Source organism: Cherax quadricarinatus, chromosome 1 (genome assembly GCF_038502225.1).
Source record: "Cherax quadricarinatus isolate ZL_2023a chromosome 1, ASM3850222v1, whole genome shotgun sequence".
NCBI classification, from domain to species: domain Eukaryota; kingdom Metazoa; phylum Arthropoda; class Malacostraca; order Decapoda; family Parastacidae; genus Cherax; species Cherax quadricarinatus.
The window spans coordinates 7,501,027-7,525,819 of NC_091292.1; the positions used below are offsets into that span (position 1 = coordinate 7,501,027).

Genomic DNA, 24,793 nt, shown 5'->3' on the forward strand with positions numbered 1-24,793 from the left:
AACTATGAATCAAACACACAAAACATACAAGAAAACAACATACACACACACAAAAACAAACTTGGTAGGCTTAGGCTACCTAATCATTAACTAATCTTTCTGATCTGCACACTCGTTTTCATTTCAAATTTGAATCATTTACCCACAAGCATAAAAACAGAAAATCAATTTGAATACTCGCACAGACTGCTGTTTTGCGCAAATTAACAGGATTTTCAACCTTTCTCAGCTGTTTTAATAACCTGAACCAACACAGCTAGCAGCAGTGTTGCTCTTGGCAAATCTCTCAAAGTTAAGAAAACCCACCCCCACTGGGTTGATCATACAGAAAGGGTTCAAGTAAACACTACAACAGCCATTCACTTATACTAATGATTAGATTTCTACCCATTTTCCTATGTAGGACTGGTTACAGATTTTGCAAGATACAGTAAACCCCTGGTTTTATAATTAATCCATTCCAGAAGGCTGGCCTAAATCTGAATTGGCCGAAAACCAAAGTAATATTTCCCATAAGAAATAATGTAAATCCAATTAATCCGTTCCAGACACCCAAAAATATCAACAAAAACAATTCATTTTATAGAGAGTAACTATAGTTTTACATACAGAAAACAATGAGAAATAAATATAAATGACTAATTTTAATGATAAATGAACATTACATACCTTTACATATTGAAGACTTGTTGATGAGCAGTATTTATTTGTAGTCCCAGAGGGACTACATCCCAGGCGTATACCTACCGGCAACATACACTGCGGCCTACAGCCATATTATTACCATCGACATACCATGTTCACCAAGTTTAATTGTTTCTAACAACTACCTTTAGATGCCATCATAAACAAAGGGAGAAGTAATGAATAATTCATGCCGAGAATTGCAAACAAAAGCCTCATGTACTATTAAGAGCAATTACTGGACCAACACAGAGTCATACACGCTTTCTCTGAAGCTGGACCAGGGAAAACGTAATGTTTACCCTCCACCTGACCCCACCCCTCGATAGCATATAAACACTGCTTGTTCATATCCTATGTACTGTAATGTTTTTCTTATAATACGATTTTGAAGAAAATAAAGATGGATTAATGAAAATTTCTATTTTTTTTTTTTTTTCAACAAGTCGGCCGTCTCCCACCGAGGCAGGGTGACCCCAAAAAGAAAGAAAATCCCCAAAAAGAAAATACTTTCATCATCATTCAACACTTTCACCACACTCACACATTATCACTGCTTTTGCAGAGGTGCTCAGAATACAACAGTTTAGAAGCATATACATATAAAGATACACAACATATCCCTCCAAACTGCCAATATCCCAAACCCCTCCTTTAAAGTGCAGGCATTGTACTTCCCATTTCCAGGACTCAAGTCCAACTATATGAAAATAACCGGTTTCCCTGAATCCCTTCACTAAATATTACCCTGCTCACACTCCAACAGATCGTCAGGTTACAAGTATCATTCGTCTCCATTCACTCCTATCTAACACGCTCATGCACGCTTGCTGGAAGTCCAAGCCCCTCGCCCACAAAACCTCCTTTACCCCCTCTTTCCAACCCTTTCGAGGATGACCCCTACCCCTCCTTCCTTCCTCTATAGATTTATATGCTTTCCATGTCATTCTATTTTGATCCATTCTCTCTAAATGACCAAACCACCTCAACAACCCCTCTTCTGCCCTCTAACTAATGCTTTTATTAACTCCACACCTTCTCCTAATTTCCACACTCCGAATTTTCTGCATAATATTTACACTACACATTGCCCTTAGACAGGACATCTCCACTGCCTCCAACCGTCTCCTCGCTGCTGCATTTACTACCCAAGCTTCACATCCATATAAGAGTGTTGGTACTACTATACTTTCATACATTCCCTTCTTTACCTCGATAGATAACGTTTTTTGACTCCACATATACCTCAACGCACCACTCACCTTTTTTCCCTCATCAATTCTATGATTAACCTCATCCTTCATAAATCCATCCGCCGACACGTCAACTCCCAAGTATCTGAAAACATTCACTTCTTCCATACTCCTCCTCCCCAATTTGATATCCAATTTTTCTTTATCTAAATCATTTGATACCCTCATCACCTTACTCTTTTCTATGTTCACTTTCAACTTTCTACCTTTACACACATTCTCAAACTCATCTACTAACCTTTGCAATTTTTCTTTAGAATCTCCCATAAGCACAGTATCATCAGCAAAAAGTAACTGTCAATTCCCATTTTGAATTTGATTCCCCATAATTTAATCCCACCCCTCTCCCAAACACCCTAGCATTTACTTCTTTTACAACCCCATCTATAAATATATTAAACAACCATGGTGACATTACACATCCCTGTCTAAGACCTACTTTTACCGGGAAGTATTCTCCCTCTCTTCTACACACCCTAACCTGAGCCTCACTATCCTCATAAAAGCTCTTCACAGCTTTTAGTAACTTACCACCTATCCCATATACTTGCAACATCTGCCACATTGCTCCTCTATCCACTCTATCATATGCCTTTTCTAAATCCATAAATGCAATAAAAACTTCCCTACCTTATCTAAATACTGTTCACATATATGCTTCAATGTAAACACTTGATCTACACATCCCCTACCCACTCTGAAGCCTCCCTGCTCATCTGCAATCCTACATTCTGTCTTACCTCTAATTCTTTCAATTATAACCCTACCGTATACTTTTCCTGGTATACTCAGTAAACTTATTCCTCTATAATTTTTACAATCTCTTTTGTCCCCTTTCCCTTTATATAAAGGGACTATACATGCTCTCTGCCAATCCCTAGGTACCTTCTCCTCTTTCATACATTTATTAAACAAAAGTACCAACCACTCCAACACTATATCCCCCCCTGCTTTTAACATTTCTGCCATGATCCCATCAGTTCCAGCTGCTTTACCCCCTTTCATTCTATGTAATGCCTCACATACCTCCACCACACTTACATTCTGCTCTTCTTCACTCCTAAAAGATGGTATACCTCCCTGGCCAGTGCATGAAATTACCGCCTCCCTTTCTTCAACATTTAAAAGTTCCTCAAAATATTCTCGCCATCTACCTAATACCTCCCTCTCCCCATCTACTAACTCCCCTACTCTGTTTTTAACTGACAAATCCATACTTTCCCTAGGCTTTCTTAACTTGTTTAACTCACTCCAAAATTTTTTCTTATTTTCATTAAAATTTCTTGACAGTGCCTCTCCCACTCTTTCATCTGCTCTCCTTTTGCACTCTCTCACCACTCTCTTCACCTTTCTTTTACTGTCCATATACTCTGCTCTTCTTATAACACTTCAGCTTTGTAAAAACCTCTCATAAGCTACCTTTTTCTCTTTTATCACACCCTTTACTTCATCATTCCACCAATCACTCCTCTTTCCTCCTGCCCCCACCCTCCTATAACCACAAACTTCTGCCCCACATTCTAATACTGCATTTTTAAAACTATTCCAACCCTCTTCAACCCCCCCACTACTCATCTTTGCACTAGCCCACCTTTCTGCCAATAGTCGCTTATATCTCGCCCGAACTTCCTCCTCCCTTAGTTTATACACTTTCACCTCCCTCTTACTTGTTGTTGCCACCTTCCTCTTTTCCCATCTACCTCTTACTCTAACTGTAGCTACAACTAAATAATGATCCGATATATCAGTTGCCCCTCTATAAACATGTACATCCTGGAGCCTACCCATCAACCTTCTATCCACCAATACATAATCTAACAAACTACTTTCATTACGTGCTACATCATACCTTGTATATTTATTTATCCTCTTTTTCATAAAATATGTATTACTTATTACCAAATTTCTTTCTACACATAGCTCAATTAAAGGCTCCCCTTCAACATTTACCCCTGGCACCCCAAATTTACCTACTACTCCCTCCATAACATTTTTACCCACTTTAGCATTGAAATCTCCAACCACCATTTCTCTCACACTTGATTCAAAACTCCCCACGCATTCACTCAACATTTCCCAGAATCTCTCTCCTCTACACTTCTCTCTTCTCCAGGTGCATACACGCTTACTATAACCCACTTTTCACATCCAATCTTTATTTTACTCCACATAATCCTTGAATTTATACATTTGTAGTCCCTCTTTTCCTGCCATAGCTTATCCTTCAACATTATTGCTACTCCTTCTTTAGCTCTAACTATTTGAAACCCCTGACCTAATCCCATTTATTCCTCTCCATTGAAACTCTCCCACCCCCTTCAGCTTTGTTTCACTTAAAGCCAGGACATCCAGTTTCTTCTCATTCATAACATCCACAATCATCTCTTTCTTATCATTTGCACAACATCCACGCACATTCAGACTTCCCACTTTGACAATTTTCTTCTTCTTATTCTTTTTAGTAATCTTTACAGGAAAATGGGTTACTAGCCCATTGTTCCCGGCATTTTAGTTGACTTTTACGGAGGAAAGATTCTTATTCCACTTCCCCATGGATATATTAACATTAAATAAGACATTTAATGTGCCCAAGAGCAAGTCACGAACGTATGAGCGACCCAGGCGGACGCGTCTGGTACCATTGATTTCCAAGCCGACGCACAAAACCTGGGTGGAAATTTCGCCGAAAACAGTGCTCAAAATCAGAACTGTGCGATTTTCACACCAGCTGAAAACCAGGGGTCCACTGTACAGCAGACTGTCGATTAACAAATTATCTATTGACACTTTTTAGTAACAGCAAGGAGGGGTGTTAATGTTGCAGTTTAAAAACTGTAGTGTAAAGCACCCTTCTGGCAAGACAGTGATGGAGTGAATGATGGTGAAAGTTTTTCTTTTTCGGGCCACCCTGCCTTGGTGGGAATCGGCCAGTGTGATAATAAAATAAAAAAATAATTTTCAATATGCATGCCATATTTATCATTTAGCACAGAGTAAATTTTCTTTTTTATCCAACATGTCAGCCGTCTCCCACTGAGGCAGGGCGACCCAAATAGAAAAACACTTTCACCATCATTCACACAATCACTGTCTTTGCAGAGGAGCTCAGATACAACAGTTTAGATGTCACTCCAAACAGCCAATATCCCAAACCCCTCCTTTAAAGTGCAGGCATTGTACTTCCCACCTCCAGGATTCAAGTCAAGCTAACCTGTTTCCCTGAATCCCTTCACAAAATATTACCCTGCTCATATTCCAACAGCTTGTCAGGTCCCAAAAAAACATTCGTCTCAATCCACTATCAAACACGCTCACACATGCTTGCTGTATGTCCAAGCCCCTTGCACACAAAACCTCTTATCCTTTCCTAGGATGACCCCTACCCCTTCTCCCCTTCATCACAGATTTATACGTCCTCCAAGTCATCCTATTTTGCTCCATCCTCTCTAAGTGACCAAACCACCTCAAAAACCCCTCTTCAGCCCTCTGAATAACACTTTTAGTAACTCCAAACCTCCTTCTAATTTCCACACTATAAATTCTCTGCATAACATTTCTGCCACACACTGCCGTTAGACATGACATCTCTACTGCCTCCAGCCTCCTCCTTGCCAAAACTTTCACAACTTATGCTTCACACCCATACAAGTGTGTTCTATCACCATACTCTCATACACTATACTTCTTTGCCTACACAGATAATGTTCTTTGTTTCCACAGATACCTCAATGCACGACCCACGTTTTTACCTTCGCCTTACCTCATCCTTCATAAACCCAATCACTGACAAGTCTACTTCCAAGTATCTGAATACATTCACTTCTTGCATACTCCCTCCCTCCAGTCTGATATCCAATTTTTCATTATCTAAATCATTTGATACCCCATTTAAATTTTAAATTTAAATAAAATTAACAAATTAAGATTGTATTTGCAAAAGCATTCTAATAACTAATTTCACTGCAGTGACCAAGAGCCCCTTGGTCCATCACAACCTGTAAACCTAACAATAACAGCAGCAGCAAGACACAGACTCTTGGTCCACTACAACCGTTAAGCCCCAACATTAACAACAGGTGTGATGAATGGTTTTGAAAACCGACAAGTTGAAGAATTGAGACACTTATGCAACACATGGGAATCTTTATTGAAGAAACGTTTCGCCACACAGTGGCTTCATCAGTCCAATACAAAGTAGAAATGGGTAAGGAGAGTAGAAGTTTTGAGGTAATCAGTCCCTCAACCTGGAATCGATGTGTTCAGTCCATCACTCTTGTAGGAAGTGCTGCACAGGGCCAGAGAGGTGGCTTATATACTGCGGTGAGATGAGTCCAAGCAGGAGGCGGCGGGATCACAGTGGGACCTGCCACTAGTGTAAGTAGGTCGTCGTCCAAAGGTTGGGCAAGCGTTGAAGTCTTTGTACCAAGATCCCATGATGTTGCAGTGTCTGACAGATGTGATGAATGGTTTTGAAAACCGACAAGTTTAAGAATTGAGACACTTATGCAACACATCGATTCCAGGTTGAGGGACTGATTACCTCAAAACTTCTACTCTCCTTACCCATTTCTACTATGTATTGGACTGATGAAGCCACTGTGTGGCGAAACGTTTCTTCAATAAAGATTCCCATGTGTTGCATAAGTGTCTCAATTCTTCATTAACAATAGGGCAGGGTGATAACTTGAAAAGGCTTATGTTGTTATTTTGATCACTCTTTAGTATTTTCTGCAATAGTTTGCACTCATATTATGGGGGTTATTACACCAAGCATATTAATTTAAAAAGAAATCTTGGCTTAAGGGTGATAATATATAAGAACACAAGAAAGGAACACAGCAGCAGGCCTACTAGCCCATGCGAGGCAGGTCCAATTTTCTTACTGGCTTAAGCCAATGCCCTAACCTATTCAGGTTAGGTCACATTCACTTTAGGAGCATGGAATTTGACCTAGTAGCACAAGCTAGTCATGTCCAACTCACACCCACTCATGTATTTATCTAACCTATTTTTAAAACTACAAGTCTTAGCTTCTATGACGGTACTCAGGAGTTTGTTCCACTCATCCACAACTCTTATTACCAAACCAGTGCTTTCCTATATCCTTCCTGAATCTGGAATTTTTCCAACTTAAAGCCATTGCTGTGAGTCCTGTCTAGGCTAGATATTTTTAGCATGCTATTTACATCCCTTTTATTTATTCCTGTTTTCTATTTATACACCTCAATCTTTTTTTTTTTAACAAGTCACCCGTTTCCCACCGAGGCCGGGTGACCCAAAAACAAAGAAAATCTCCAAAAAGAAAATACTTTCATCATCATTCAACACACTCGCCTCACTCACACAATCACTGTTTTTGCAGAGGTGCCCAGAATACAACAGTTTAGAAGTACAGTGGACCCCCGGTTAACGATTTTAATCCGTGCAAGAGGGCTCATCGTTATGCGAAATAATCGTTATGCGAATGAATTTTCCCCATAAGAAATAATGGAAATCAAATTAATCCGTGCAAGACGCCCAAAAGTATGAAAAAAATTTTTTTTTACCGCATGAAATGTTAATTTTAATACACACAAACTGAAAAAGGCATGCACAATTAAATGACACTTACTTTTATTGAAGATCTGGTGATGATTGATGGGATGGGAGGAGGGGAGAGCATTATCTTCTTACTGTTTAGAAGGGGAATCCCCTTCCATTACGACTTGAGGTAGCAAGTCCTTTTCCGGGGTTACTTCCCTTCTTCTTTTAATGCCACTAGGACCAGCTTGAGAGTCACTGGACCTCTGTCGCACAACAAATCTGTCCATAGAGCTCTGTACCTCCCGTTCCTTTACGATTTGTCTAAAATGGGCCACAACATTGTCATTGAAATAGTCACCAGCACGGCTTGCAACAGCTGTGTCAGGGTGATTTTCATCTATAAAGGTTTGCAGTTCAACCCACTGTGCACACATTTCCTTAATCTTTGAAGTAGGCACAATGGATTCCACAACTGGCATAGGCTTCTCAGGGTTAGCCCCAAACCCTTCAAAATCTTTCTTAATTTCCATACTAATTCTCACCCTTTTTACCACAGGGTTGGCACTAGAAGCTTTCTTGGGGCCCATGGTCACTTATTTTCCAGAAACAGCACCGAAAACACTGTAATAATACGAAATATTCCGAGTGTATGCTTGGATGTTACCGCGGAGGCTGGCTGGTAAACAATGGGACGGCCGGCACATGTGAGGCTGGCTGAGGGCACATTGGACGCGTCTCGGACGAAAATCGGTAAGCGGGTTTTTAATCGGTATGCGCGGCAAAAATTTTGCGATAAAAGTAATCGGTATGCGGAAAAATCGCTATGTGATGCCATCGTTATGCGGGGGTCCACTGTACATACATATAAAAATAAACAATATATCCCTCCAAACTGCCAATATCCCAAACCCCCTAATTCTATGCCTTTCTAGAGAGTGCAGATTCAGGGCCCTTAGTCTGATACATGGGATCAACTTTGTCATCCTCCTTTGTACATTTTCCAGTGAATTTATATCCATTCTGTAATACAGTGACAAGAACTGTGCAGCATAATCTAAATGAGACCTATCAAAGTTTTATAGAGCTGAAGAACAACCTGAGGAATTTATTATTTATACTTCTTGATATGAAGCCAAGGATTCTGCCAGCTTTATTGACAACACTTATGCACTGTTGTCTTAGTTTCAGATTACTGCTAACCAGAACTCCTAAATCCTTTTCACAATCAGTAATATTAAGATCTACATTATTTAGTTTATATGTGGCATGGTTATTTTCCTGTCCAACATTTAGAACTTTGCATTTGTCTATATTAAACTGCATCTGCCACTTCTCCAACCAATACATCAGTCCTGCATCCTGGAGTGCTCTAGTGCCCTCATTAGAATGAACTGGACGGCCTATTTTGGTGTCATCAGCAAATTTGCTATGTCGCTATTTATTCCCTCATCTATGTCGTTTATGTAAATTGTGAACAACAAGGGGCCCAACACTGACCCTGTGGAACACCACTTGTGATGTGCCCCCATTCTGATTTCTCCCCATTTATGCAAACTCTGCTGCCTATTTGTCAACTATGCCTCTACCCAGGAAACAGTTTCTCTTGCTTACTAAAGTCCATATACACAATATCATATTCAATACCATGATCTACCTCCTCAGATACCTTAGTGAAAAAATTTAGTAAATTTGTAAGACAGGAACGTCACTTTGTAAAACTGTGCTGAGATTCATTAATCAATTTGTGCCTTTCAAGATGGCTACAAATTGCCTTGGCAATTATTGATTTCATAAATTTTCCCACTATGGAGTTAAGGCTTATTGGTCTATAGTTTGAAGCTAAGGACCTGTCACCTGCCTTATAAATAGGTATTACATAAGCCATTTTCCACTTGTCTGGCACTATGCCAGTTTGTAGTGATATATTGAAAAGATTAGTCAAAGGTATGCTAAGTTCCTCTTCACATTCCCTTAAAAACCTTCCTAACAGTTCATCAGGGCCTGGGGATTTTTTAGGTTTCAATTTCTCTATTTGTCCGAGGACCATGTCACTTGTTACCCCAATCGTGCATAGTTTATTATCGTCCTGTTCTACATAATTTATTATTTCTGGAATTTCGTTAGTATCTTCCTGAGTAAAAACAGAGGAAGTAAGTGTTGAAAAGTTCACACATTTCCTTATCACTGTAAGTGATCTGACCCGAGTTACTCTTAAGTGGGCCTATCTTGTCCTAATCTTACTTCTATATACCTGAAAGAACACTTTTGGGTTAGTCTTCGAATCCCTTGTGACTTTAGCCTCATAATTCCTTTTTGCTTTTCTTATTCCTTTTTTAATTTCTCACTTTAAATGAATATACTGATTTCTTAACTACCCATCCCCTCTTTTGATATGCCTATATATGACTTTTGACCAATGAGATGTTTTAATCTATTGTTTATCCATTTGAGATCATTTCTGTTAGATCTAATTTACCTACTCGGAACAAAAGTTGCCTGGGCAGCTAGCACTAAGTTCTGAAAAATGTCATATGGTACTTTTACTGATGTTGGTAGGTAATTATAGCTGTGGTGGTGGCAGGCGAGTTGTGGGACCTGATAGCTGTGGAACTGACTGTCATATGTTATACAGGTATTGTAGGTTACATAAACACTCCACACATTTCTGAATCAACAAGTAACAACTATAATAAAAGGAATGCAATATGATTATACTGCATTCAAATCTTAACGAATTACAGAGCTTCAAAAAAATTTTTGCATTTTCTCTGGAGGGGAAGAGTCCAATGAACATAACCCTATTTTCCCACATGTTCTTCAGTTCATTCTACACAATTCTTTTATTTACCTGCAATTTTCGAGAAAGTAACTCGTGTTAATTGACGGTCAACTGTACTTTGTATGAACCAGGTACATAAAAGGGCAATTCATTTTTAAACAACCAGTTACAAAATTACTAGGTAGTAGGTTGGCAGACAGCAACCGCCCAGGGAGGTACTACCGTACTGCCATGTGAGTGTGAAACTGAAGCCTGCATTCATTTTACATGATGATAGCAAGCAGGCCTCAAGGGAGGTTCCTTGACGCTGGCGATGGGCTCTTCCACTTGATCTAGGGAATTGGATCTCAGTTGTGTGCTGGACTACCTTATTGAAACTTGGGCAATGTATGATGGAAAGATGCCTCTTAACATACACCATAATTGAAATAAATCGGACCATAAATAACGGAGTTCACTTCTCAGCCATTAGCCACCCTTTAGTGGTATACTTTCCTATGGTTTTTTTTTGTTGTATTCTCATGCTTTTGGTCTCATTTGATAGAATGGAAGATACATTACAGAATTTTTTCATTATTATTAACACATCGGCCAATTCCCACCAAGGCAGGGTGGCCCAAAAAAAGAAACTATCATCATTCACTCCATCACTGTCTTGCCAGAGGGGTGCGTTACACTACAGTTTATAAAACTGCAACCCTCCTTCAGACTGCAGACACTGTTCTTCCCATCTCCAGGACTCAAGTCCAGCCTGCCGGTTTTGCTGAATCCCTTCATAAATGTTACTTTGCTCACACTCCAACAGCAAGTATTAAAAACCATTTGTCTCCATTCAATCCTATCAAATACACTCACGCATGCTTGCTCGAAGTCCAAGTCTCTCTGACACAAAACCTTTACCCCCTCCCTCCAACCTTTCCTAGGCCGACCTCTACCCCACCTTCCCTCCACTACAGATTTATACACTCTTGAAGTCATTCTGTTTTGTTCTATTTCTCTCTACATGTCCAAACCACCTCAACAACCCTTCCTCAGCTCTCTGGAGAACAATTTTGGCAAACCCGCACCTCCTCCTAACTTCCAAACTACGAATTCTCTGCATTATATTCACACCACACATTGCCCTCAGACATGACATCTCCACTGCCTCCAGCCTTCTCCTCACTGCACATTACAGAAACAGATGTGATTTTGATTGGTTTCATGATGAAAAGTACCTTGAAACCGAGCTCAAAGCAGCACAAATGTTCGATTCTTTGGCAACATTCCAATACCTGTCCGAATGGGCATTCCAATACGCAGTCATGAATGGGTTGACATCATTTATACAATTACATATTACAATAATGCAGTAGTCTGCATAACAGTAAATCTATTTTTTTGTGTGAATAAAAATTCCAAATGGTAAGCAAGAGTATTATTATAAGAATACGTAGCTACTAATAAATAATAATAACAACACATAATAATTATATAATAATATATGTAATATACTAGGTAGTGGGTTGGTAGACAGCAACCGCCCAGGGAGGTACTAACGTCCTGCCAAGCGAGTGTAAAACGAAAGCCTGTATTTGTTTTACATGATGGTAGGATTGCTGGTGTCCTTTTTTTCTGTCTCATAAACATGCAAGATTTCAGGTACATCTTGCTACTTCTACTTACACTTAGGTCACGCTACACATTCATGTACAAGCATATATATACACACCCCTCTGGGTTTTCTTCTATTTTCTTTCTAGTTCTTTTTTTTTTTTTTTTTTTTTTCCCCCAACAAGTCGGTCATCTCCCACCAAGGCAGGGTGACCCAAAAAAGAAAGAAAATCCCCAAAAAGAAAATACTTTCATCATCATTCAACACTTTCACCACACTCGCACCTTATCACTGCTTTTGCCGAGGTGCTCAGAATACAACAGCTTAGAAGCATATACGTATAAAGATACACAACATATCCCTCCAAACTGCCAATATCCCAAACCCCTCCTTTAAAGTGCAGGCATTGTACTTCCCATTTCCAGGACTCAAGTCCGACTATATGAAAATAACCGGTTTCCCTGAATCCCTTCACTAAATATTACCCTGCTCACACTCCAACAGATCGTCAGGTCCCAAGTATCATTCGTCTCCATTCACTCCTACCTAACACGCTCATGCACACTTGCTGGAAGTCCAAGCCCCTCGCCCACAAAACCTCCTTTACCCCCTCTTTCCAACCCTTTCGAGGACAACCCCTACCCCTCTTTCCTTCCCCATAGATTTATATGCTTTCCATGTCATTCTACTTTGATCCATTCTCTCTAAATGACCAAACCATCTCAACAACCCCTCTTCTGCCCTCTGACTAATGCTTTTATTAACTCCACACCTTCTCCTAATTTCCACACTCCGAATTTTCTGCATATTTACACCACACATTGCCCTTAGACAGGACATCTCCACTGCCTCCAACAGTCTCCTCGCTGCTGCATTTACCACCCAAGCTTCACATCCATATAAGTGTGTTGGTACTACTATACTTTCATACATTCCATTCTTTGCCTCCATAGATAACATTTTTTGACTCCACATATACCTCAATGCACCACTCACCTTTTTTCCCTCATCAATTCTATGATTAACCTCATCCTTCATAAATCCATCCGCCGACACGTCAACTCCCAAGTATCTGAGAACATTCACTTCTTCCATACTCCTCCTCCCCAATTTGATATGCAAATTTTTCTTTATCTAAATCATTTGATACCCTCATCACCTTATTCTTTTCTATGTTCACTTTCAACTTTCTACCTTTACACACCTTCTCAAACTCATCCACTAACCTTTGCAATTTTTCTTTAGAATCTCCCATAAGCACAGTATCATCAGCAAAAAGTAACTGTGTCAATTCCCATTTTGAATTTGATTCCCCATAATTTAATCCCACCCCTCTCCCGAACACCCTAGCATTTACTTCTTTTACAACCCCATCTATAAATATATTAAACAACCATGGTGACATTAGACATTACACATCCCTGTCTAAGACCTACTTTTACCGGGAAGTATTCTCCCTCTCTTCTAGTTCTTGTTCATTTCCTCTCATCTCCATGGGGAGGTGGAACAGAATTCTTCCTCCGTAAGCCATGCGTGTTGTAAGAGGCGACTAAAATGCCGGGAGCAAGGGGCTAGTAACCCCTTCTCCTGTATAAATTACAAAATTACAAAACTTTCGTTTTTCTTTTTGGGCCACCCCGCCTCGGTGGGATACGGCCGATGTGTTGAAAGAAGATACGTAATACAATAGTATAAATTATAAGAATATGTACATACTAATAAATAATAATACTAATAATAATATAATAATAGTAATATTTTTTTTTTTTTTTTTCAACAAGTCGGCCGTCATAATATACATATAATAATAATATAATAATAATATACATATAATAATAATAATACACTTATAATAATAATGTGCTATAATACTAGACAGCTTCAAAAGGCTGTCACTAGATAGCAGTAAATACCACAACAATGTGGGAGCAGTTATGGCCGCATCCACCTGTCACAATGACATTTTATTCATTGTAGAGTGTATATCAGGTTTCTGTGTTATTTATATTGTTTACTATGTCATATTAGATGAATTTTGATAGATAAATAAGCCATAGAATTGATATTAGAGAAATATTGAAGTATTTTGTCATGCCTCCTGAGAGTCGAAACGGATTAATTGCATTTCAATTAACTTACATGAGGAAAATTGACTCGGCATACGAGCAAATCGGGATACGAGCAAGGTCACGGAACGGATTCAACTCGTAAAGAGAGGTTCCACTGTGTATATTGGTTATACTTGTACACATGTTCCAGTGACATCAAAAATAACTTGTTATATTCCCAATAGCTTCTCAGTACCTCACAGACATGCCGTTTATAAAAAGATGTTAGAAAACTGCACATGTAATTTACTGAATAAAAGCACACCTACATTCTTCACCAGTCCTACTAAATACTGCCAACAAAATTTGAAGACAACCCATGTATAGACTCCACACAAGTCAATTTTTACACATTTTGCTGTTAAAAATGATTAAATAATTAAGCTAAACATCTGAAGATCAAATCAATTAATTTTGCTTTTCCTAATTAATAAGTTGAGTTATTAAAAGCATTTTTAACAATTATCTTGGGCTACAAATATTTGTCATAATTTATCAGTATGATTAGAAAAAATAGCAATGGCATGCAATCTAGAGTACAGCCCTTATGCTAGCGAGGTAATTTGTGTCAAGACATTGCACGGTGGAGTTTTGAAAGCTATTAGTTCCATTAATTTAAAAATTATTACAGAGGGAACAAAAAATTCCACCCAGTTTGTGTACTGCCTACAAATGCCATTCTTATAAAATAATTAAAAAGTGATACTCACTTTTTGTTGCAAAGCACATCATTTATGGAAGGCTGAGCAGCAGCAGAAGATCGAGTGGGGTCTTCTGGGTGAGGGCCTATGTCTTTGCCAGCCAGCCAAAGCTCATATCGATCTGGCTGAAATCGCTTCACAAATGTGTCCATGGATATCTTCACCATGTCACCACTGTAAACAATATGTAAATTTACTAATTTATGAAGGGAAAAATGCATTTTATAAACTTTGTCTTCTCTTTCTGCAGCATGAATATGCAACATTTTAGGTAAATCTTGTAAACAGCTACTTACATTCATTATACACTTTACTCTCCTATGTGTTTCCCAATAATTATTATACATGTAATATATTCCAGTTTAGAAGGCCAGGGCCAATACAAGGCCATGGAGCTGACAATCAACAACAATTAACAAAGTTTGGGAGGAAACAACAAAGTAGGAAATTTTAAGTGAATATAGAAAAACAGCAAGCTGATGAAGGCGATAGAGTCTAGGCAATGACAGATTGAATATTAGATTGGATGGAAGGGGTATGGGCGAAGTGGATCCATTTAGATATTTACAAGTGGACATTTTAGCGGATGCATCTTTGAAATACAGTAGACTGTTGTTTAACACTGTTTTGTCTTGCACGTTTTGGATATAGCACAATTGAAGAATTGCGGCATATTTTCGTTTAACACTTCATAAAATTAGTTTAACACTGTTGCAGGAGGGAAAAAATTTTGAGCGCTGCCATGCAGGATGGTCTGTGGGTTACACCACTGTGTCAACTGGGGAGACCTACTGCCATGCCATCCCCTGCCTCCCTCAGCCACCCACACCACCCTCCCAGCCTTCAGTTCAGTTCATACGCGTGTAGGACGACGATAATCAGGAAGCTCGATGTGCTTATTTACATACATATTTTCTTATTTTCACTGCTATATGTTAAATCTGCCAAGCAATCATGGAACTGACTTTACTTACTGACTTGACTCAATGACTTGACTCAATGACTTACTGTCCTAACTGAATGACACACTGACTTGACTGAATAACTTACTGACTTCATGCACACTCCAATACAACCACTGACTTCAGTACCAGAACCTCTACCATCCACTTCTGCGGACAACCAACAACCATCCACCTCAGCCCAGTAGGGCGACACCATCCATATCAACTCTTCACAATCAACAAACGCCATTATCCACAATTTAAGGTAAGAAATACTATTATAGTATTTCTATTGAATTTGTAGTCTTAAGCAGTAATATATCACAACAATGCACTGCAGTTACATATTCACTTTTATTTTGTAAGATCTGGAGGTCTAAAAAAAAGTTGTTTGGCTTTTTGGGGGCTCCCAAGAATGTAACCCTATTTTTCCCCACAAGTTCTTCAGTTCGTCTAACACGGTTTTGTCTAACATGGCGTTTTCAGAAACATAACTACCGTGTTAACCCTTTCAGGGTTGGTGCCATACTAGTACGGTTTGCATGCCAGGGTTGGTGCTGTACTAGTACGCATAAATTCTAGTGCCTTCAAATCTAGCGAGAGAAAGCTGGTAGGCCTACATATGAAAGAATGGGTCTATGTGGTCAGTGTGTGCAGTATAAAAAAAATCCTGCAGCACACAGTGCATGAGAAAAAAAAACTCCAACTGTGTTTTTGGTTTAAAACGGCGAATCGGCAGTGTATTTTCGTATGCTATTTATGGTTGTATTCTAGTTTTCCTGGTTTCATTTTATAGAATGAAAGACATATTATGGAAATTGAGATGATTCTGATTGGTTTCACAATGAAAAGTACCTTGAAATTGAGCTTAAAGTAGCAGAAATGTTCGATTTTTGCCAAAGTTCAAAGGTAAACAAATCATGCCATGCGTCCAATACAAGTCAACTGGCGAGTCTAATGTTCTTCCACAAGTGCGCTGATATTATTTATACCATTTCTACACTAATGCAGTAGTCTGCACAACATAAATCTTCTGTTTTTTGTAAGAATAAAAATTCAAAGAGGAAAGCAAAAGAAATGTAACAGACACCAAGGGATGTGAGTAATGAACAGAAGAAATGTTATTTTAGTGCCAGGAATGTCTGTCTTGTTTATTCTGGACCCTATTTGGAAATTGGCATCTTTTGAAATTTGTGTGAAATTGGCAAAATTGCCAATTTCTGACCACTTTATTGGATAGTTGAAATCGGTAAATGGGTGGTTTCTTGTACTCATTCGATAGAAAAAAATGGAGCTCTAGCAAAATAGGTATTATTTTTGCCAACTGGTACATCGGAATTGGCCGAAAATAAGGCTCAAAGTGGGCGAAATCGCCGATGCATAAACATCGTCGAGACCGCTAACTTCATGTGAGCATAATTCCGTAAGTTTTACATCAAATTTCATACTTTTGGTGTCATTATGACCAGGAAAAGATTCTCTATCATTTCATAAGAAAAAATAATGTATTTTTTCTTTTAAAAATTTTCTGACCCTAAGAACAAGTTTGGGAGAGGGCCTGCTGACCCTGAAAGGGTTATTAAACAACGGTCTATTGTACAAGATAAATAGAAAAAAAAAATGGGAGGTAAAGGTAGGCAGTGCTGAGGTATACAAAGGCAAAAAAGAGTGTATTGTACCAGAATTTAGTGGTACCAACACTTTTATATGGGCAAGGAATGGGTTTTGAAACGGTAAAAGGAGGGGGGCAAGAGGCAGTAGAGATCTCACGTTTAAGAGCAATGTGCAGTGTGAATATTAAACAGTGTATTTGAGGTACAGAAATTGAAAGGGTGAAGAGGATTGAGGTCGTATGGGCATGTAGAGGATAGTGTAAAAATCTGAGTGGAAGATAGGAGAGTCAGAGGTCATGCTAGGATAGGATGGAGGAATGAGATAAATGCTTAGTTTCAGGGTACGAGCATACAGCAACCCTATATACATGCACATATGCGTGTGTGAGCGTGTGCATGTGTTTTAGACAGTGAATTGGTTTTAATGGATGTGCTGTTGGAGCATGAGCAAAGTTATATTTATGAAGGAATTCAGTGAAACCAGTTCAGCTGCCCATCCTGGATGTAGGAAACTTAGTGCCTGCACTCTGAAGTAAAGTGGAACATATGTCACAGTTGAAGGGTAATGGAGTTGCAATATCTGCAAACTTCTGGTAGGATACAAATTGAATGAATGATGGTGAATGCCTTGTATATAACTAACCCACAGGCTGTATGTCATTCAGCATGCATTTTTAACTTAAGTAATGGTCTATATACAAAATTTCCAAAGCCAATAATGACAAACAATAATAGGGTTAATTTTTCCAGGAATTCTCAAAGATCATAGTTTTATATTTCAAATGACATCAATAAAGATTGCATTCTTTGAATGCCCTCATCACACTGATTCCAAATAATACCAACAAGGGGAAGGTTATGGTAATTTCAAGCATGAAAGGTTAAAAGGTGACCTCAAACTGGCCTTTGTTGTAATTTTTAGCCTGTGGACTGGATTACATTAAAGAATTGCAAATCAATTTTTTTTTTATTTAACAAAAAATAACCCCTAAACCATGTTTAAGCAATATCAGAGTTATTGATAATGTCCATTGTTTGATCTGTCCTGATTACCCCTACAGCACACCATACAATATGAAGATATAATTTTAACAAGTCGGCCGTCTCCCACCGAGGCAAGGTGACCCCAAAAAGAAAGAATCCCCAAAAAGAAAATACTTTCCCCATCATTCAACACTTTCACCTCACTCACACATAATCACTGTTTTTGCAGAGGTGCTCAGAATACAACAGTTTAGAAGCATATATGTATAAAGATACGCAACATATCCCTCCAAACTGCCAATATCCCAAACCCCTCCTCTAAAGTGCAGGCATTGTACTTCCCATTTCCAGGACTCAAGTCCGGCTATATAAAAATAATCAGTTTCCCTGAATCCCTCCACTAAATATTACCCAGCTCACACTCCAACAGCTCGACAGGTCCCAAATACCATTCGTCTCCTTTTACTCCTATCTAACACGCTCACTCAAGCTTACTGGAAGTTCAAGCCCCTCACCCACAAAACCTTTACCCCCTCCCTCCAACCTTTTCAAGGACGACCCCTACCCCGCCTTCCTTCCCCTACAGATTTACATGCTCTCCATGTCATTCTACTTTGATCCGTTCTCTCTAAATGACCAAACCACTTCAACAACCCCTCTTCAGCCCTCTAATACTTTTATTAACTCCACACCTTCTCCTGATTTCCACACTCCAAATTTTCTGCATAATATTTACACCATACATTGCCCTTAGACAGGACATCTCCACTGCCTCCAACCGCCTCCTCGCTGCAGCATTTACAACCCAGGCTTCACACCCATATAAGAGTGTTGGTACTACTATAAATTCCCTTCTTTGCCTCCACAGATAACGTTTTTTTGTCTCCAGATATACCTCAACGCACCACTCGCCTTTTTTCCTTTCATCAATTCTATGATTAACTTCATCCTTCATAAATCCATCCGCTGACACGTCAACTCCCAAATATCTGAAAACATTCACTTCTTCCATGCTCCTCCTCCCCAATTTGATATTCAATTTTTCTTAATCTAAATCATTTGATACCCTCATCACCTTACTCTTTTCTATGTTCACTTTCAACTTTCTACCTTTACACACACTCCTAAACTCATCCACTAACCTTTGCAATTTTTCTTTAGAATCTCCCTGAAGAGAAGTTGCAGAGATTGGTGGATGAATTTGGTAGGGTGTGCAAAAGAAGAAAATTAAAGGTGAATACAGGAAAGAGTAAGGTTATGAGGATAACAAAAAGATTAGGTGATGAAAGATTGAATATCAGATTGGAGGGAGAGAGTATGGAGGAGGTGAATGTATTCAGATATTTGGGAGTGGACGTGTCAGCGGATGGGTCTATGAAAGATGAGGTGAATCATAGAATTGATGAGGGAAAAAGAGTGAGTGGTGCACTTAGGAGTCTGTGGAGACAAAGAACTTTGTCCTTGGAGGCAAAGAGGGGAATGTATGAGAGTATAGTTTTACCAACGCTCTTATATGGGTGTGAAGCATGGGTGATGAATGTTGCAGCGAGGAGAAGGCTGGAGGCAGTGGAGATGTCATGTCTGAGGGCAATGTGTGGTGTGAATATAATGCAGAGAATTCGTAGTTTGGAAGTTAGAAGGAGGTGCGGGATTACCAAAACTGTTGTCCAGAGGGCTGAGGAAGGGTTGTTGAGGTGGTTCGGACATGTAGAGAGAATGGAGCGAAACAGAATGACTTCAAGAGTGTATCAGTCTGTAGTGGAAGGAAGGCGGGGTAGGGGTCGGCCTAGGAAAGGTTGGAGAGAGGGGGTAAAGGAGGTTTTGTGTGCGAGGGGCTTGGACTTCCAGCAGGTATGCATGAGCGTGTTTGATAGGAGTGAATGGAGACAAATGGTTTTTAATACTTGACGTGCTGTTGGAGTGTGAGCAAAGTAACATTTATGAAGGGGTTCAGGGAAACCGGCAGGCCGGACTTGAGTCCTGGAGATGGGAAGTACAGTGCCTGCACTCTGAAGGAGGGGTGTTAATGTTGCAGTTTAAAAACTGTAGTGTAAAGCACCCTTCTGGCAAGACAGTGATGGAGTGAATGATGGTGAAAGTTTTTCTTTTTCGGGCCACCCTGCCTTGGTGGGAATCGGCCAGTGTGATAATAAAATAAAATAAAAAATCTCCCATAAGCATAGTATCATCAGCAAAAAGTAACTGTCAATTCCCATTTTGTATTTGATTCCCCATAATTTAATCCCACCCCTCTCCCGAACACCCTAGCATTTACAACCCCGTCTATAAAGATATTAAACAACCATGGTGACATTACACATCCCTGTGTAAGATCTCCTTTTACCGGGAAGTAGTCTCCCTCTCTTCTATATACCCTAACCAGAGCCTCACTATCCTCATAAAAACTCTTCACAGCATTTAGTAACTTACCACCTATTCCATTAATTCTTTCAATAATAACCCTACCGTACACTTTTCCTGGTATACTCAGTAACCTTATTCCTCTATAATTTTTACAACCTCTTTTGTCCCCCTTCCCTTATATAAAAGGACTATACATGCTCTCTGCCAATTCCTAGGTACCTTCCCCTCTTTCATACATTTATTAAACAAAAATACCAACTACTCCAACACTATATCCCCCCTTGCTTTAAACATTTCTGTCATGATCCTGTCAGTTCCAGCTGCTTTACCCCCTTTCATTTTACATAATGCCTCACGCACCCCCCCCCCCCACACACACTCGCATCCTGCTCTTCTTCACTCCTAGAAGATGGTATACCTCCCTGGCCAGTGCATGAAATTACAGCCTCCCTTTCTTCGTCGGCATTTAAAAGTTCCTCAAAATATTCTCGCCATCTACCCAAGACTTCCATCTCCCCATCTACTAACTCCCCTACTCTGTTTTAACTGACAAATCCATTCGTTTCCTAGGCTTTCTTAACTTGTTTAACTCACTCCAAAATTTTTTTCTTATTTTCATTAAAATTTCTTTATGGTGCCTCTCCCACTCTATCATCTGCTCTCCTTTTGCACTCTCTCACCACTCTTGTCACCTTTCTTTTACTCTCCATATACTCTACTCTTCTTATAACACTTCTGCTTTGTAAAAACCTCTCATAAGCTACCTTTTTCTCTTTTATCACACCCTTTACTTCATCATTCCACCAATCACTCCTCTTTCCTCCTGCACCCACCTGCCTATAACCACACCAATAGTATAACTAGTTAATGATATTACTCAAGGGCAAAGAATCTTCAGCCTATTAATGGCAAATCTTAAAATGCTACCAAGACATATTTCCTAATCATCCAAGTTTAGGGAAGTTTGATAGTTTGTATGCTGCCAGCAGCAGCAGCCTAACTCATCAAGTTGTCATTAAGCTTAAACCATTCCAATAAATGCTATACCATGGCTGTTTGAAAACTTACCGGCACTGACACTGAGTGGCACGCTTGCCATACTCAACCCAACGAGGCATAGCAAAATTAGTTGACTCAGCACAATTAAATCCATGGTTAAAGCCTGCATGGTAGCCATATGGAAATGTTATCATGATGTCTCCAGCCTCTTGTGTTATCTGCAAAAAAAAAAAAAAAAAAAAAAAAAAAAAATATATACAAGATCTAATATATCTAAGTTTTGAACACTACAAAGTAACAATCTTTACACTGCTTCTTATATATTAGCGATGAAAAAAATTATCTGTAAAAATCCTTAAATGTACTAATCAACTTGAATCAAGGGTTCATCATTCCTGCCTGTGTTTTACAAGTAAACAAATATTAGTATGAAAACAATATTACATTTCAAATTCCATCATACATGTTATTTTGACTCAGTATAAGAGACAGCTGAAAAAATGAGAAAATTTTAACTTGAACCTTGCCGCAAGGTGAGCTAACTACCAGAAAAAAAATATTTAGGACTCTCAGGTTCCTTGCATTGTTCGTTCTGCAAATCCTCTATCAATAAATGAATGGCAAATTGTAGAATATTGTCTAGACATTTTAAATGATATTAAGTTCTGAAGATATAGGAATTGCTCTAGTTATTAACTGCCAAAAATATTGAGTATGTACTCTTTTACAAAATGTAATTTTTTTTTTTTTTTTTGAAGTTCTAGAGGAGTCACTTCTTTGCCAGTTTAACATCAGGAGAGTCTTGACAAAATCCTTCCTCAGACCAAATAAAGCCATGTTTGAGATCATTCACAATGATTGTGCTGGAAGGTAAAGAGTAAGGTGCATGCCTGATACAACACACAAGTTTGTACCTAACTATTTTTTGCATAAAACAAATTTTGTGCAGAGACTTTTCAAAAATTTAGCAAATATTTCAGTTAAAAAGTGTTAGGATTCAAAAATTTATAATCTAGACACATGCCTGCCCTTAAAGTCAACTTAAAGGAGTTTAAGTTTCTGGTCTGAGACATCTTTTTCATCCTCTTAAACTTGCAATAAAATAAAACATTCAACTAGTTTAGGTAAGAAAAAATATCCTGAAATTTTCTTACAAATATACAAACCTTGTCAAATGGGATGGAATACTGTTTGAGAATTTGGGGTGACATGAGGGACATCTTATGGCGAAGATAAGCTGGACAAGCTTTGAAAGAATTTGGAAAGAAGCCATTTGCCAACCTTTCCAATCTACGACCATGCTCAGGAGGTATGGAATACCACGTCTTCGGTGCTCCGAAATGGAGATAATTAATACTGAAATGCATAAAAATCATAAAATTAATGAGAAATGAAGTAAATAATAAATTTCAATGACAGTAGAAATTTAACTTAAAAGTAATTGCCTAGCAACAACTGTCTCTCATTCTTGTTAAGCTTTGTTTCTGGTATTTTCTCACCAGTTCTTATGTTATTTAGTGGCAGTGTTAATAATGGTCAGAGTTTTGGTAAGTTATAATGGATGAGGGCTCTCCCAAGTCCTAAAACCAATGGAAATTAACTTATTTTTGTTAACACACCGGCCATCTCCCACCAAGGCAGAGTGACCCCCCCCCCCCCCCCCAAAAAAAAAAAAGAGCATGTTCATCACTTGTTCCATCACTGTCTTTGCCAAAGGCACACCAATACTACAGTTCAAAACTGCAAATTATCCCCACCCCTCTCCTTCAGATTGCAGGCACTGTACTTTCCACCCCCAGGACTCAAGTCTAGCTAACAATATCCCTGAATCCCTTTGTAAATGTTACCTTGCACACTCTCTCAACAGCAAGGTAATTAGAGTATCAAAAAATATAGGCAACGAGAGATTGGCTATCAGATTAGAGGGAGGGAGCATGAAGGAGGTAAATGTGCTCAAATACAGAATTTGGGATTGGACTTGTTCGTGGATGGTTCTATGAAAGATGAGGCGAATTGTTGAATTAATGAAGGGTACAAGGTGGATGGCACATCGAGACATCCGTGGAGATGAGAAATTTATCCATGGAGGCAAAATGGGTAATGTGCTAAAGCATAGTGGTACCAATCCTGTTGTATGGGTGTGAAGCATGGGTTTTCAAATGTTGTGAGGAGAAGGCTGAAGGTAGTGGAGATATGTTAGACGGCAGTGTATGGTGTGAGCATTCGTAGAGAATTCAGAGTTCGGAGATCAGGTGATGTCGAGATACCCAAAGTATTATTCAGAGGGCTGAGGAGGAATTTTTGAGACAGTTTGGATATTAAGAAAGGATTGAGGAAAAATAAGATGACTAGGAGAGTGTACAAATCTGGGGAGGAGAGAAGGGGGTAGGGGTACTCCTAGGAAAGGTTAGAGGGGGTAAAGGAGGTTTTCAGTGCTAGGGGCTTGGACATCCAACAGACTTGTGCGAGCATTTAGAAAGTACATAGTGAAGGAAAGTGGTTTGTACAATTTGATATGTGCTTAGAAGAGATTGTGTGCTAGGAAGAGATTCGGGGAGACCGGTTAGATGGACTAGAGTCCTGGAGATGGGAAATACAGTACCTGTGCTCTGAAGGAAAATGGAGATGGTGCAGTTGAAGGGTCATCTGAATGGTATGTCAGTACACCTGTGGCAAGACAGTGATTCAGTACCAGTGAAAGTTTTCATCATTGTCGGGTCACCTTACCTCGGTGGGAGAGAGCCAGTGTTATAAAAAAAAAAATATCTGTATATATTGAAGTCCATGAAAATGAACAGCCAAAGTCTTTTCATAGGGAAACATGTTACATTCAACCTAACTCTAAGATAGAAAAAACTCACCTGTACAAATCCATATCCTCTGTGTGCCAGGCAAATGTGGTCTTCCACATGCCAAAGTAGAGGTATGCTGTGTTTACACCATCAATGCTAATACCATAGTCCTCATTAACATAATCCAAAATAGACCCCAAGCTGTTGATATTCCATTCCTGAAATACAAAATAAATAGGTATTTGGAAGTACATATACAATGCTCACAAATACAAAAAGGAGTGATTGTGTGCCTATACATTCATAAACATGTTGAAAACTCCACAACTTTTAACATAAGGACATTTAACCAGAAATATTAAAGACAAGCAAAACAAGGTAAATCAAGATCCTTTAGTTAGGTAATTAAAAGACTACATATTATTATCAAGCAGAGAATAGTGTGCATGGGTAGA

At 39.0% G+C, this 24,793-nt stretch overlaps 1 protein-coding gene across 3 annotated transcripts in view; it reads right to left on the bottom strand.

Moving 5' to 3' along the window:
- Nucleotides 1-24,793, bottom strand: part of LOC128690930 (uncharacterized) — a 112,535-nt gene that overhangs the window by 33,673 nt on the left and 54,069 nt on the right. For all 3 annotated transcript variants that reach the window (XM_070091542.1, XM_070091497.1, XM_070091582.1), the window contains 4 exons: nucleotides 24,408-24,556; nucleotides 22,713-22,902; nucleotides 21,616-21,764; nucleotides 14,652-14,816 (listed from right to left, as the gene is read on the bottom strand). In XM_070091542.1, coding sequence (XP_069947643.1) covers nucleotides 14,652-14,816; nucleotides 21,616-21,764; nucleotides 22,713-22,902; nucleotides 24,408-24,556 — 653 coding nt within the window. The remainder of the gene's footprint in view (nucleotides 1-14,651; nucleotides 14,817-21,615; nucleotides 21,765-22,712; nucleotides 22,903-24,407; nucleotides 24,557-24,793) is intronic.